Raw genomic sequence first — 15,716 nt, 5'->3', positions numbered from 1 at the left:
GTATTAATCTTACAGAATTCAACTGCCTCTAAGACCATGCATTTTAACAGTGCAATATTAACACTGTACCTAGTACAGTGACTTGCATGGAATACTGAACTTTAAGTTCAATAATGACCAGAAAGTGACAGTTTTCAACCTTGGAGTTTCGCACTTGGTAGGTAAGCATTTATAGTTTTTCTTTTCGTTCCTTTTTCATTTATAGTTTTTCAACAGACCACAGGTGATTCTGATGCACTCCAAGAATGGAGAACCACTGTCCTATTAAATAGTCTAAGGAAAGGTTACATTACACTCGATGTATTATTTACTAAAGAAGTAAGAACTTAATGTGATCTTTAAATATGTTCAATAAAACTTGTTTGTAAAAAGTTTGGACATGTTGAGGTAATGTGGAGTACTCACTCTGGTAGAATACTTCATCTCCCAAAAGGAGGGAGGGAGCTAAATGACATATTACCAATAGCCAATCTACTCACAGGATAACTTCTTTTGAAACCATACAAATATGATAAATAATGTGGTACGAAATAACAGCAGAAACTCTGTAATGTTAAAGTTATGTGAAAAAAACATCTCACTAACTTTAACGTAGAGTCTGGGTATCAAACCTCTCTATACAATAGCATCTCCCCAACAAAATACCCACACTTACACTCACCTTTCTGAAAAATCAGAGTCTATAAATTCTCTAGCCCGTTTTCTATCACTAAAATGAAAAGAAAAAAAAAGCATTAAAAAAACACATAAACTTCTATTTCATGAATAATTTATTGTAACTTGTCTAATTCCACAATAAATATAACTAAACATAAAAACAAACTAATCATAAAAGATATATCCATAAATAAAAGCTTGAATTTTATCAAAGGACCAAAAATCACACAATAACCTAGTTTGAAATGAATTCAATAAATCTTTAAGGAGGAAAACATTGCAGGTTTACAAAGGAAAATGCACAGAAAAGTTTTATTTACTCTGGAATGACTGACTATAAAAACACTGACCAACATACCACCCCCAATACAAAGCACAGTTGGGGCTGAAGAGATTCAAACCCAGTCATCTCCAAAGTGGACCAACCCCACTGGCACACACATGGCTTTCACGTTATAATCTCTCAAGGCTGTGCAGAAATCCAAGTACCTCTTACATCTACATGAGAATGCTCACAAAGACTGAATCAAGGCCATGGAAGTACAGGTGATTCTGTCATTTCATCTCATCTGATAATGGAAAAGTATGAACACATACAAAACTCCTGTCTTGTGTGTGTGCATGTGTGTGTAGGTATAGGAATATGTATATGGCTTAAAACACTTTCCCAGAATTGTTATTTCATTAATTCATTTAATATTCTTGAAGTAAGGAGGTTCTTACTCAACCAAGACTTATTATCTGCTGGCTAGAACTCACAGTTGTAAGTCAAAGATAGAACTACCAATGCAGTATTTAAATAACAATTCAAATAACTTCTAAAGTGACAAGTTTTGAGCCATTAATTTTACTATTTGTTTTTATTTTACGGAAAGATAAAATAAGTAGTGGAAAAAGGTTGGGTAAGAGTATTTTACAGGCAAAGATGAAAGATGTGAAGGTTTAATACCACCGAGTAACATAAAAGAAATATTGATTTAACTGCCCAGTGTTTCAAAACAATCAAGGGGAAACTCAATGAAAAGTTTAATATACTTGGCCTCTTTTTCCTAGTTCCTTTTCTGGTTTTTAAGGAAATAAGAATTCATAGGGGAAATTCAGAGTATAGCCAACACTTAATATATCTTTTCTTATGTTTGTTAAAACAATATATAGTTTTGACATCTTCAAAGCAATTAAATGCCATAATCATATAAAATAGTTCTCTTTCAGAACTGAAAAACATCGGAAGATTCAGGTACAAGTGATTATACCGTTTTCTCTCTTTTAAAATGGTTGCTCCATAAATGGTTTATATCTAAGATCTGAAGTGAAATAAAATAGGTAATTTTAAAGGAAACGCATTAGTCTTTAAAAACTAGACTAATATAAAACAAGAACAGAAGAGAAGGTTGTGAAAGGTTACAGCTTTTTAAAAGAAGTTTTATAAATGTAAACTTGTAACAGTGCTCTTACCCTGGGACCCAGCCAGTAGCTTCTGCTATGTGTGTCTGAGTGACCATTGCTGGTGCAGGGGTGTAAGGACTCCCGATCAGAACACTTCCTGAACTGGTTAGTCTCTGGGGTGTGCTTATAATCTGTAAATCGGGACAAAGAAAATAATATTCTTAGTTATTAAGAAAAGCCTACAGGCACAAAATAATGTTGACTGCAAACCTACATATAAGGAGGAAACTTTATTGCCTAAAATGCACTTAATACTAATCATCTAAAATATAAGCAATACCTTTGACTCATTTATACGAATCAAAGCACAGTAACCTGAATACGGAAATGAGGCTGTAATGTAGGTTCCAGCAAGTGAAGAGCAATTTGGAAGGATTAAGCTGGCAACTGACAATTTTAACAATCAGAAAAACAAAAAGCTTTCTTTGAAATTACAGAACCTAATTCCAGTCAAGCTTGATTTACTAGAACTGGGGTAACAGTAAATCAGATCTTCACAGTCCAAAATATATGCAAAGACATGATGCATTTTGGATTATTATACAGATGCAATTTTATCTTTTTTCAAGAGTATTTTCTTGTGTCATTAAATATCCTTCAAAGACATATTACGTTTCATCATGTAAATTTATTATTCTCTATTAGATATATGAATACTCAATTATTCAATATGAATACTCAATTATTCAATATTATACACAATGCTGTGATAAACATTTTTGTACAATGATCTTGGCCTTAATTTCTATTTCCTAAGGAAAGACTCCAGGAAAGGAATTAATGGAACTAAGGACATGAACTTAAAAAAACAAAACAAAAAATCTTCCTTGGTATGTGTTACCAAATTGTCTTCCAGGTCTTCTAATTTTCATTGGTAAGTAGAACATGCCCCCCGCCCCCAAATATTTATAATAATCCATACAAAAATAATTTAGCATTCTAGTAAAATCTTTAAAAGTGTTTTCATTACAAAGGAAGAAAATATGGGCACACATGCTCTAGTGAATGGTGGTATTAATGAAACAAGACTGTCCCTATGTGGATAAGTGTTGAAGGAGCTGCCTGGGCACAGAGAGGCTCTACTTTTGTATAGTTTGGAAATTTTTCATAATAGTAAGGTTTAGTTTAAGTTTCAATTGAGAGAGAAAAGTATCAATATGGATGTATAATTTTTAAATGACAGCTCTTAAAACAAAAGAAATAGTTTTATTTCTACTGTTTCATGTAGGTTAAAATGCTCATTAATTATTGTCTCCCTGATCGAATGAAACCTTTCTGCAGCCAGGGCCCAAGTTGAGTCATTAGTTGCTAACTTGCTCCTTACCAAAGGGAAGACTTCATCTGCATTTCATGCTCAGATCAAACTTAGTAAAGTCTAGTCAACATTTATCCATTCACTAAATACTTAAGAACTTCATCCCTGGCTGGTGTGGCTCAGTGGATTGCGCGCGGGCCTGTGAACCAGAGAGTCACCAGTTTGATTCCCAGTCAGGGCTCATGCCTGGGTTGTGGGCCAGGTCCCCAGTTGGGGGCACATGAGAGGCAATCACACATTGATGTCTACATCCTTCTCTTTCTCCCTCCCTTCTGCTCTCTCTAAAAAATAAATAAATAAAGTCTTTAAAAAAAAAGAAGAAGAATGTAAGTTACCTTGTTTGCGTTTGGCATTATGCCAATTTGGGGCTAGGGAAATATTACAACATACAAATGCCTAGGAAATAATTTTAATAAGTGAATTCTATAGTTAAAAATAAAAACAAAAGACGATAAACAATGATAGATGTCTGGAGAATTAGGATTCTCTACAATATGGCAAGGATTATTAATCAGGGCCTTCAGGAGCCTGCCTTGTGTGAAAATATGAATACTAGACAATGTGTTTGGCCCTCCTACTCTTCTGTGCGCCCCTCCCACCTCCACTCCTGCATTCAACGCAAGGTCTGTAAGGGCAGAGAGAATGTTTGCAGGGCCTAGCAAAGTACTCACAGGAGAGGCACAGTAAAATTTACTGAACTCAGACAGAAGACCCCGCTTTTAAGATGATAAAAAAAGTAGCTTCTTTATTCATTGATATGCTAGAAAGGATTATATAAAATCCAGTAAGAAAATACTCTACAATATAAAAGACAGTGTGCACCAATCACTGCATCACACATCCAAAAAATTTGAGTATTCAATCAGTCTCCGGTCTATCCTTGCGAGAACAGGGGTCTCCACAAAGCAATTCTAAGTGTTCCAAACTACCCTTGAAACAGACTGCATTACTTGTGCAATATTATTACTAGGAGTTCTTTTTCTGTGTCTGTTACTAGTAGCCTACAAGTTCAGTTTTACTTGATTTAAAGGGCTTTGCAGAAAGTAAAAAAGAAGGAAGAGAAACAGGTCATAGGAAAAAATGGTTATCACTACTGAGAATGACTTTGGAAATGAACTGTTATGTTCTAGTTTACTTTTCCTTCCTCTATGTCAGATTGTCAGCTGACACTCTCTTCTGATCTGAGAGTAGTTAGCAACACTCTGCTCCCTTCCTTTAGCACAGGGCTTGGTACATAGTAAGTTCTTAATAAACATTCTCTGAAGGAACAAATTGGAAATGATAGACTTGAATTGGAAAGACAAGTTGGAAGCTCATGTGAAAGGCAATGAATGTTTAAACCAGGACAGACAGTGAGTCTTAAGAAATAAAACCAAAGGAAAGTCAACAGAACTGATCAACGACAGAATACAGGAAACCTATGTAGGTGATGAGTCAGACATGCTTATAAAACTGAACCTTAATTTTGAAATCCCAAAATAAAATGAAAGATAATCAAGATAACTACTTCTAATAGTCAGTAGATCTGATAAGGGAAATGAACATTTAAATTTTACCACCCCCAAAAACGCCCCAGAACAAAGACGACCTTAATTTAAATGTAATTGTGGTTTCTTTGGCAATAGATTACAGTTAGGCAATGAAAATCATACAGCAATTAAACCTCATTCTAGAGATTTTCTGCCCTCGTGTATCTTATGTACTACTGCCATCTACAGTAAGAAAAGCTAAGGGAGTATCTATATTCTGAAGGGAAAAAACTCTACATAATTATAAAGTGTGATATTAAAGGATTTCACTATTTCATGAAATTCTAGTTTTCAATATAAGAAATGTGCAGTTTTAACCATATTAAAATAAAAATAATCAAAGAGTATATTTATATATGCAGAATATATATATACCTTTAGGAAAAAGGCAAGTTTCCTAAACTAAAACTGTTATTGCTAGTTTCTATAAATACAAAAAATAAGTTTTTCTCGGTGCCTTTTGAAATTTCTATCTACCATTAAGATTTGGCTTCCAAAGAGACATGATATTTAAATTTGCTGTAAGAAGAAATGAGGGAGGTTTCATTCAAGAATTTCTAATTAAACAAATTTTTTTTAAAATCATGAATCAGAAACTGAAGGCAAAGGGACAATGTTCAAAAGAGGCAAGCAAGAGGAGAAGAAAGAAATGGCTATAATTGGAGTTCTACACCAATTAGGAAATCAAAACAAAAAATGTGATTCTGGCCCAAGACCTAAAAAACTGCACAAAGCACCTGAGAATTAGGAAGACAAATGAAGGCCTTGGAGGTGGAATGATTTAAAGGAGAACCCCAGATCTCATTTGTGTCTGGCCTTTTTTTGACGATTCTGACATGAGCAGTAATTGGGTATTACACCTGACTGGTTATCATTGTCAGAACTGAAGTATGGAGAAACTTTCATATACATCAAATCAAAAGTGGGAAGAGAAATCACATGGTTCTAAAAGAGAAATTTGAACTTGAGCCACAGCATCACTAAAATATCAACAGAAAACAGTATCTCAAAACAGAGGAGTACTTTTAAGGGTCAAACTCCTAATAGTTTGGGTAGGTTTGTTTAATTTTAGTATTTATATAATCATATTTCAAATTACAGACTTTAAAGTCAGGCGCCTTATCTCATTTGCACCTACTATAGTGGCTGATGAGCGGCAAAATGCTAGCAAATGTTTGAAAATATACCTTGAACTACCTTGAAATACAAACACTTACCTGAGCTTAGGTCTCTATGAGGTTTGGAGCTAGAGTACATTCTTCACATAGTTATAGTAAATTGTGTGAGACCTCTGGCTTGGATTCTGTAGTAACTTAACAGTCCTCAAGCGACCCGGAAAAATGTCATGCCTCAAATGTCTTAAAATCTTAAGACTCTCTGGAGCCATTAGGTATGTTAAAAGATATTTTTATCCAGATAATTTTGGGTTTAACGAAGTCCTCAGTACTGCACCTTACAGGTACATTTTATCCTTACTGCTCTATAGATGAGAACATAAAAGCACTGACAATGAAGAGTTGCTGTTCCAATGTTTACGAAATTCTGCTAATGGTGGTGAAGACATTTAAATTAGGTACAGTTTTACAGTAGTTGCATGCACTTTGTTTATAAATAAAGCTTTCTAAAAGTGTCATACACTTCACACTCTAACAAAATTAATGAAATACCATCAGAGAAACAGTTAAATATTTCCCATTTCACCAATTACTTTTGTTAAAGATTAAAATGAACTGGCATGTTGTTTTCCCCAAATGTCCTTTAATCAAAACTTTTAAACTAATAGCTCCAGATATAGATTAACTAATGGGTCGTGTTCAATTTCTATGAGAGCGCATAGTTTAAGGTGGTACAGGGAAGAGAACATAGAAACATAACATATGTCAAATCAATGTAATCAAACGAGAAACAAGAAAAGCTTCCCATAAGGAGCAAAAATCTATTACACATCCAGAATCCAGAGTCAAATGCATGAAAATTAAACATAGGAGAGCACATGCCTTTCTTTTTCTCAAGACTTAATCAGTTACATTCAGATAAAAACAAAATTTCTTAAAAAACTGATTGAGATAAGAAATTAACTGGAATATTTGACCAACCATCTCTAGTACAATTATCCTTTACATTAGTCTTACCTAAGCAAAGTTTCAAATTCTAAGATTTAATGGTTTTCTTACCATTTGGGGTCCAACATTCACATTTATTGGTCCTAAGGTTTTTGGTAAAATCTTTGTTGGTGAGTTGGTGCTGGAAACTGGATACGCAACAAGTGAAATGTTACCTGAAATCGTATCAAAACACTGGGTTAATATTCTGCAACATCATGGTCCTAATCCCAGTTTTGTTTAAGTAATTTATAATTATCTTATAAGTAAATTATAAACAAGAAGGCTTACTGAAAAGCCATACCAACGACTGCTTTGTTGCAGTGAATACAATTAGTTCTGCTGAATAGGAAATCTGTAAAATAAATAGTTCAGTTTATCTAACAATTAACTACTAGATATTTAGTTGGTTTTTTAGAGGAAAAATATTTAGAGATTACATAATGCAAAGCATAGTTTATATCAGAGTTGAGAAACCCAGTTAATCTTTATTAGATATCATAGAACAAAAAGAATGTATGAAGTAAAATAGGTTAGAATTTCTTTATAGTATAAATACAAAATATTTACAATAAACGTTAACATGTTTTCAAAATATTGAGTTGATAGTTTTTTTGAGGTTTTATTACAATAGAGAAAAAAATGACGCTACCTGAGTTAATAATGTTGGAAATCAGATTTGTACAGTGATTTCAACACTTTAAATTTTAAATGAAATTCTCAAAGCACTCCCTCCTCCCAAAAAGTCAACCAGTAATCTCCGAAACTACTGTATCAACTACTTAACTGCTCCAGGCCAACTTTAGTTTATCAATGTTTCTCTTAGAAGGTAACAGTGTAATCTGATACAACAAAGGACATCACCCAAGAAGAATGTGTAAGAGTCACACTGAAACTGGAGAAAAAAACCACCATTTAAGAGCAGGACTACAAAGACACCTCCTCCTCAGTCTCCTCTCTCAGGCAGCCCCCTTCCAAAACTCTCAAAGCTTGACCCCATACTCCCAAATCCCATTCTCTCACCGCCTAGTCTCAAGCAGATAACCATAGCTCCTGCAGTAAGGATATCAGGCCACCGGGCTACATTACAGCTCTTCTTCCTCAATCTGCAAACTTATCGGCACCCTCATATTTTTACTTATTTCTCTCCGAGTGGAAATTTTGTATAAATTACTTCTTTTATGTCTGCTCTACATTTCCTGTTTCCTCAAGGACCTCAGTCATCAATTACGTACTCTGTTCCCTGAGTTTTCAACTATACCATTGGCTCTCCCACTTCAGTTTCTCTCTCTGCCCATTGCTGTGGATTATTTTCCCTCAATATCCACATTAAAAAAAAATTCTTTATCTTTCTCATCCTCACTCAATAAAGCCTAACACCCAAATCTAATTCTCTTTCACGTCCTCAGTGTACAACAGAGCACTGATCAACGTCCACCCGGTGCCCCAATCCAGAAACAACCAACACCCTCCATCAGCTGAGCACCGTTTCCTACTTGTTCCCTCCTTACCCGGCTCCTTTAGGCTGTAGGCACTTCAATTGGGAACTTTTTCAAATCTGGTTTAAATGCAGTTTCCACAGTTCACAACTGTGGCTGTACAGTGGAATTATCTGGGAAGCAATAAAAAATACCGATGCCTCGGTCCTATCCCCAGGGCTGGTCAAATAATTAATTGATTCGGTCACCTTGGGCACCAAACTGTCAGAAGTTCTCCAGGTGGTTCCAATGCAGAGCCAGGGCTGGGCACCACCACTCTAACCAGATACCTTACTACAAATAGCTTCCCCAGCCCCTCCACACACCTATGACAAACCAGTTTTTCAACTGGTGAAAGTGTCCTGGCCACTCCCCTTAAGCTTAAGGCCTTCCAAGACCCCACAACACTTCCTAAAGGCCTTCCAGGCTCCCAAACGTGACACAGAGCTCCTGTTTAGCGATCTCACCCCCGCCTCCCTTCCCAGCTTCATCTTCAGCTATGCCCCCTGCGTGCACCCCACACTCCAATCATGAAATACTGCAGTTTGGAAAGGCGCCAGTTCGACGATACCCTGCTTTGGCGTACACCTTTCCTTCTGCTGGGGAGTCTCTCTCTGCTGGGACAACTCCTACCTCCTAACACTTCAAAATGGGATTTCATACCATTTTCTGAGTGAGTGCTATGCGCCAGGGCCTGCTCTAGAGGCTTCCCATATATATACACACCATCTCATGAAAGCTTAGGACAACGGTGTGAAATATAGTATCACTGACTTCGCTTTACACACGGAGAAGCTGAGATCGAGCAAGGTTAACAGACTTGCTCAAGGTCTCACAGCCGGTGAGGCCACGGCCCTCTATGCCGCCTGTCACAGCCGGTGAGACCACGGCCCTCTCTGCCGCCTGTGCTCTGAGTGTTGCCTCCTCCCTGAAAGCCGGGCCTCTGTGGTCTAGGTCCTGGATGCCATTCTTCTGGCTTTGCATAAAGCCAAGCATCATTTACTTGTGGTTCTACAACAAGTGGGCCATGTCCGTCAGCTTTGCATCCCAGCACCTGGTTTAGTCCCTGGTACACAATCAGTGCAGGAAACTATAAAAACTGATTAGCATAGACCTTTCTGAATCTGGATGCCAGACTTCCTGTAATGCAGCCTACATCCGTAGCTTTTACTTTTTAACAGGGATCATGACTTACACTAAGTTTGAAGTAAATTTAAATACCAGGTCCTTATTTTTGGTTCGTTGTTCTAAAAACATGACTGAACAACCAGTATTATGAAGTAAAGCTTCCTTACTCTATAACTGTGCAACTGATTTTTTTAAATAATGCATCTTATTAACTGCTAAAGAGTAAAGTTATTATCAAAACTCCCTAACTACGGTTATTCACTAGTTTAAGAATCTAGCACAGTGGAGAATAATAACCTATGATTCTAGGGGATGGCTCTGTGATTGATAGACACAGCCACAAACTCAGTCTCAGGCAGAAGAACACACCCCAGATCCACGTGAGGAACAGCACCGTCCTGAAAAAGTATGGCTCTCAGATGGATTTTAAAAATGACCTTAATGTTGCTGAATGTTTACGTTGAGATAATCTCTGATATACTGTGTTAGAAGCAAAAGTCAAAAACTTGCAAAAAAACATAAAGCAAACAAAAAAAGATAATTAACGTTAGGAAACAGATTGACTCTAATTTTAAACCTAACACTAAAAAAAAATTTAAGAATATAAAACATTGGTCAAAAACAAAAGGAGAACTATCATCAAAGCCAGATCTGTCATGTCAGTTAATAGCAAAAGAATTTAGAGGAACCCTAATAAATTCATCAAATTGATTCTAAAGTGTGTGTGGAAGAGTAAAGGCAGAGAATAGTCAAGAAAATATTGAAAAAAAGGAATAATGGGGAAGAAGAGAACTTTAGCTTATCAGATTTCAAAACTATTACATATCTAAAGTGACTGAAATAATGTGATATTGGCTAAGAAGCAGATAAATAGACAAAATAGAAATGAAAGTCCAGAAAGTACTTCATCTATTGAATATATATGATAATTCTATATATGGTAAAGATAGCATTTCAGACCAATGGGGAAAGAATTGATTACTTAAGAAATGCTGCTGAGATGAAAAATTGTCCATCTGAATAAATGAAACCTTAGATTTCAAGTTCTCATCTCGCACAAAAATTCCAGAAAGATAAAATACTTACATATGAAAATTAAAACCATAAAAGTATTAGGAGAAATGAAACCATTTTTGTTAATGATGCAGGGATGAGGAAGGCCCTCAGGGATGAGTGCCAGCCTGCGAACTGAAAGGTCGCCAGTTTGATTCTCAGTCAGGGCACATGCCTGGGTTGTGGGCCAGGTCCCTGGTTGGGGGTATTCGAGAGGCAACAGATGGATGTCTCTCTCCCTCTCATTCTCCCTCCCTTCCTCTCTCTCTAAAAAATAAATAAATAAAATCTTAAAAAAAAAGAATATAATTAGTTTGATTCCATTTATCTTAAAAACTACATATACACATAAGTTTATACTTGTGTAATAAGTTTAGCAAGATAAATAACAAATGTAATAAGAGTTTAGCTCTGGTAAGTGTGGTGGAGGAATGTTTTACTCTGTTTTAATACTTTATATTATTGAAAAAACATTTTATAAACATGCATGTACTTGTTTTATAATTTAAAAAGCTATTGCCATTCTGAAGAAACAAAGTGAGACAGAATCAGCTACAGTTGCTGAAATAAGATGAAGGTCCATAAATGAGGTCTCTGTATTTTTTTTTAATTAGTAAAAATAAAATCTGATTTAGAAGCAATTAAAGGGGCTTCACTGGGATTTCAATAATTGTAATATTCAGAAATAAAAGCCATGTATGTGTTTAAAGTTTATTTTCATAGAATAAACTAGGTTCAGCAGCAGAAATATAACTTTTTGTCTCAAAAGGACATATTTAAATAAGTTACAAACATCCAGTCTCCCAAAATTTCAGCCAGGTTAAGAGAAGTAAACCAAACCAAGTCTAAACAATTTTTCCTAAGTGCCTGGCCTTAATTCCTAGCTTCTTGGCAACAGGGGCCCAATACTGTCCAGAAGCCAATTCCTGGCACTTGATGCATTTATTAAAAACAAAAATTTGAAGATCTGCCTGGATTTTGGTTCTTGCAATTCCCTGAATTAACTAAATGAGATCAATCACCTAGGGAAGTGGCTAGAAAAAAAGAGGTAAAGCCTTATGCCAAATATTGGCAGAGGCACAAAGTTTGGCTCAAATCTCATTTCAATTTCTCGAGTAAAAGAAATCTTTCTGTTTTCCATTAGAATTATCTAGACACCAACGATTTCTTTCACTCATAATTCTCCCAGTTCCAGTTAATCACCTTCAATATGTCCAATTAAAATTTTAAAAATTCAAATAATTGTGGTTTGTCTACATGATGCCATTGTAAAATTATTTTTTCACAGCACTAATTTTCTGAGAAAACATTTTTGCTTTTTGCTGGCATTAGCTTTTAGAAAAACCTTCTTAACCCAAGCCTGTATCACATCCTCCTAGAAGAACCAAATGAGTAAACTTACTGTAGGAAAGAATATGTCTATATTATGGGTTCATAAATAAGTCAAAGCAGAAGCAGTGGTATATCCCATATGCACTGGGTCCAACTTCACAGAACAAGCTAACCTACAGCCCTAAATAAAAGATTTAAAATGACCTAGATTATGGTGGTGTGTGTGTTTGCCAACTGTAATTCTGCCCAACACACAATAAATTACACTTTAATAAAATAAAAAAAAAGGGAAAAAATGACCAATACAATTTTGTATTTATTAGTAAAAGCCTAATTACAGATTATACAGCCCTCTTGCTTTTCCTCTTCTGTTACCTCAATTGGGGCTGTTTTTTAAATTTTTATTTTTTAAATAGGTAGTTCATGTATTTGTGTAAACAACATCCCTCAAGCTACCGTCTCTTTTAAGTCTCCTGAATCACCACCGTCTTTCCCTCTGGGCTAAATCATTCTCACAGCACATAAACATTCATTATTTCTTCTGTCTAAAAAACAAACAATGCACAGCTCTCTGGCTCCCAACTCATTTGTTGCCCTCCACAGCAAAATTCACAAAATCTGCCAACACTTGCTATCTCTGCTTATCCACTCCATTTTTTTTAACCCACTCCCTCTTTCCCACAGCTTCACTGAAATAGCTCCTGTCAAGATCATCTTCATGTTGTTAAATCCAATGATGAACTCTCAGCTTCAACCTACTTCCACCTACCAGCCCAATTTGACACTTAAAAAGAATCACACTTTCCTTCGAGATGCTCTTTCCTTGGCATCCAAACTACCATTCTCTCTACTGGTTCTCCTAAATTATGGACTTCTCCTTCTCAAGTGTTGATTGCTGGTTCCTCCTCTCTAAAAACATTCGGAAGCCCCTTGGTTTGATCCTCCAACTCTTCTCCATCAACTCCTTACTAGGTGATCTGATGGCTCTCACATGTATTTCTCAATATTAAACCTCTCTCCTGAACTTCAAATTCACATATCCAGCTGTCACTTCTCGTACCTCTATTTTGATGCTCAATAAGTATCTCAAATTTGATACCCAAAATCTAACTCCTGACTGCTCCCCATCCCACCCAGAAGCCTCTGTCTCCTATCTCCTTCTTTGCCTCAGTAAATGTCAACTCCAGGCCCTGGCCAGAGGGCTCAATTGGTTGGAACATCATCCTGATGCCCCAAGGTTACAGGTTCAATCCCCAGTCAGGGCACATATAAGAATCAACCCATGAGTATATAACTAAATGGAACAACAAACTTATCTCTCTCTCTCCCTCAAATCAATCAATAAAAAATAAAAATAAATGTCAACTCCATTCTTCAATTGTTCAGACAAAAAAAAAAAAAAAAAAAAGATCACTGTTGTCTTCTCCCTTTCTTTTATATCCTACATTCAATCCAATAATAAATCCTGTTGGCTCTATGTTAAAAATATATCATAAATACAATCATGTCTCACTCACTCCACTGCTATTACTCTGGTCCAAGTTACCATCTCTTGCTTAAATTACTGATTATTACTCTGCTTCTGCCTGTCAACCCCCCCATTCTGTTCCCATGCCATCCAATACAGTAGTCACTAGACACGTGGCTATGAAGCAGTTGAAATGTGGCTAGTGTGACTTAGAGCCTGAATTTAAAATGTATTTAATTTTAATTAATTTAAATTAAGAAACCAAAGCAATATAAAATATTTTCCCTTTAAATACAGATTTATTGTCTTAGTTGTACATTTCAACTGCTGAAAATTTAGCATCTAAATTGAGATATGCTCTAAGTGTAAAATACTCATCAGATTTTGAAGACTAATTACCTCAAATGTGTATAATGTCTCATAGATAATTTGTTTATATTAATTACATGTTGAATAATATTTCAGATATGGGTTAAATAAAATCTGTCATTTAAATTAAGTTTACCTGTTTCTTTTTACCTTTTTAAATGTGGCTACTAGAAAATTTTGTTACGTAAGCGGCTCACATTGTATCAGTGAAGAGCTCTGTTCTATCCCCCACACTGCAGTCAGAGTAATCAAAACCCTGGCTGGCTTTGCATCTGTCAGCGCAAATCCTCATGCTGCTTTCAAGAGCCCTTTGTCACCTGTACCACTCGTTTCTGACCTCATCACCTGTCCATCTCCCCCTACTTCATTCCACTGCAATTACACAGACTTCTTTGCTGTTCCTCAAAACATGCTGAGCAAACCTATGGCTCATGGCCTTTGTTTTTTGTTTCCTGTGCCTGTGGCTTTCTTCCTCCAGATATCTATCTGTGCCTCATTCCCTAACTTCCTTCAAGTCTCTGCTCAATCATCCCTGCTATAGCAGCACTTCCTAAATAACTTAGATGATTTTTTTTCACCAGAATACAGGCATACCTCAGAGATACTGAGGGTTCAGTTCCAAATCACCACAATAGAGCGAGTATTGCAATAGAGTTGCAATCTTTTTGCTGGTGGAGAGTCTTGCCTTCAATTTGTAAAAAGAACAACATCTGTGAAGCACAATAAAACAAGGTACGCCTGTACTTACCTCTTATTGACATACTGCATATTTATATTTACTTGCTTATGCAAGCAGTAGCTGTTCACAGACCAACCACTCAGAATGGTAAGCTCTGCAAGGCCAGGGGCTTTGTTCTCTCATTCATTGCTCCATCTCCAGCATTTAGCACAGTACTTGAGACATAGCATGGCTCCAGAAATATTTGATGGGTGAATGAAGGAATGAATGAAAGTCTGATGGAAGCCTACAATATAAATTCATGAGACAGGAGTGTACAGTGAAAACCAAGTATCCCCCCTAACCCCAACTACCACCTAACCATCCCCTCTCCCTAGTGATAGTTACTGGTGCCAATTTGTTTATAACCTTCTGGAAATATTCTAGGCATATATAAATATATATGCATAAATATCATTTTTTCCCTTACATATATGGTTGAATACTATAATAGTTTGCACATTGCTTTTTTTCCCATTTAATAATAGGTACTTATGTCAGATGGCTTTCCATATGTGTATGTGTAGTTTGCCTCAGTATTTACTTTGTTAGTTGCATACTATTTCTTTTTATGGCTCTAGCAGTTATTTACTAAGTCCCTTAGTAATGGATTAGGTATTACAAACTTTTTTAATAGTAAAAACTTTTATTACTAAAAATAGTATTTCAATGACTATATATCTCTCTCTTTACACACACCCTCCCTTCAAAATGTATGAAAGTCTCCATTTCCATATATCATTACCAACTCAGTGTGTTATTAAACTTCAGTTCTGTCAGTTTTTAGGTTAAAAGTAGTATCTGATTTTGATTCTATTTCGGTTTTATTATGAATAAGGCTTATTGTTTTATTTAAAAGTCATCTAAATTTTCCTTCCTGAGAATAATACCCATCTTTCTTTGGTCATGGGTGATTTTTATTTTTTTAATTGATAGACCCTCTTTAAATATTGAAGGAATGAGTATATTTTTTTGTTATACCTGCTGCAAATATTTTTACCAATTTGACATGTTTTTTGCTTTTATATATGATTTTCTGTGCACATTTTAAAAAATGCAGTCAACTTTGTATTTCTTTTCTTTTATGATTTTTACACCATACATAAAAAGGTCTGTGAGTA

At 35.7% G+C, this 15,716-nt stretch overlaps 1 protein-coding gene across 9 annotated transcripts in view; it reads right to left on the bottom strand.

Annotated features, from left to right (window-relative positions):
• Positions 1 to 15,716, bottom strand: part of TFDP2 (transcription factor Dp-2) — a 184,240-nt gene that overhangs the window by 39,355 nt on the left and 129,169 nt on the right. For 7 of the 9 annotated variants that reach the window (XM_090284233.1, XM_090284231.1, XM_090284234.1 and 4 more), the window contains 3 exons: positions 7,122 to 7,225; positions 2,113 to 2,234; positions 662 to 709 (listed from right to left, as the gene is read on the bottom strand). In XM_090284233.1, coding sequence (XP_090140359.1) covers positions 662 to 709; positions 2,113 to 2,234; positions 7,122 to 7,225 — 274 coding nt within the window. Of the gene's footprint in view, positions 1 to 661; positions 710 to 2,112; positions 2,235 to 7,121; positions 7,226 to 14,625; positions 14,843 to 15,716 lie in introns of all 9 variants that reach the window. The other 2 variants (XM_090284238.1, XM_090284239.1) reach the window with 1 other exon arrangement.

This window comes from Furipterus horrens, unplaced genomic scaffold, assembly GCF_987537825.1.
Source record: "Furipterus horrens unplaced genomic scaffold, mFurHor1.1.pri manual_scaffold_7, whole genome shotgun sequence".
NCBI lineage: Eukaryota > Metazoa > Chordata > Mammalia > Chiroptera > Furipteridae > Furipterus > Furipterus horrens.
This window is presented reverse-complemented; position numbering and strand designations above follow the sequence as displayed.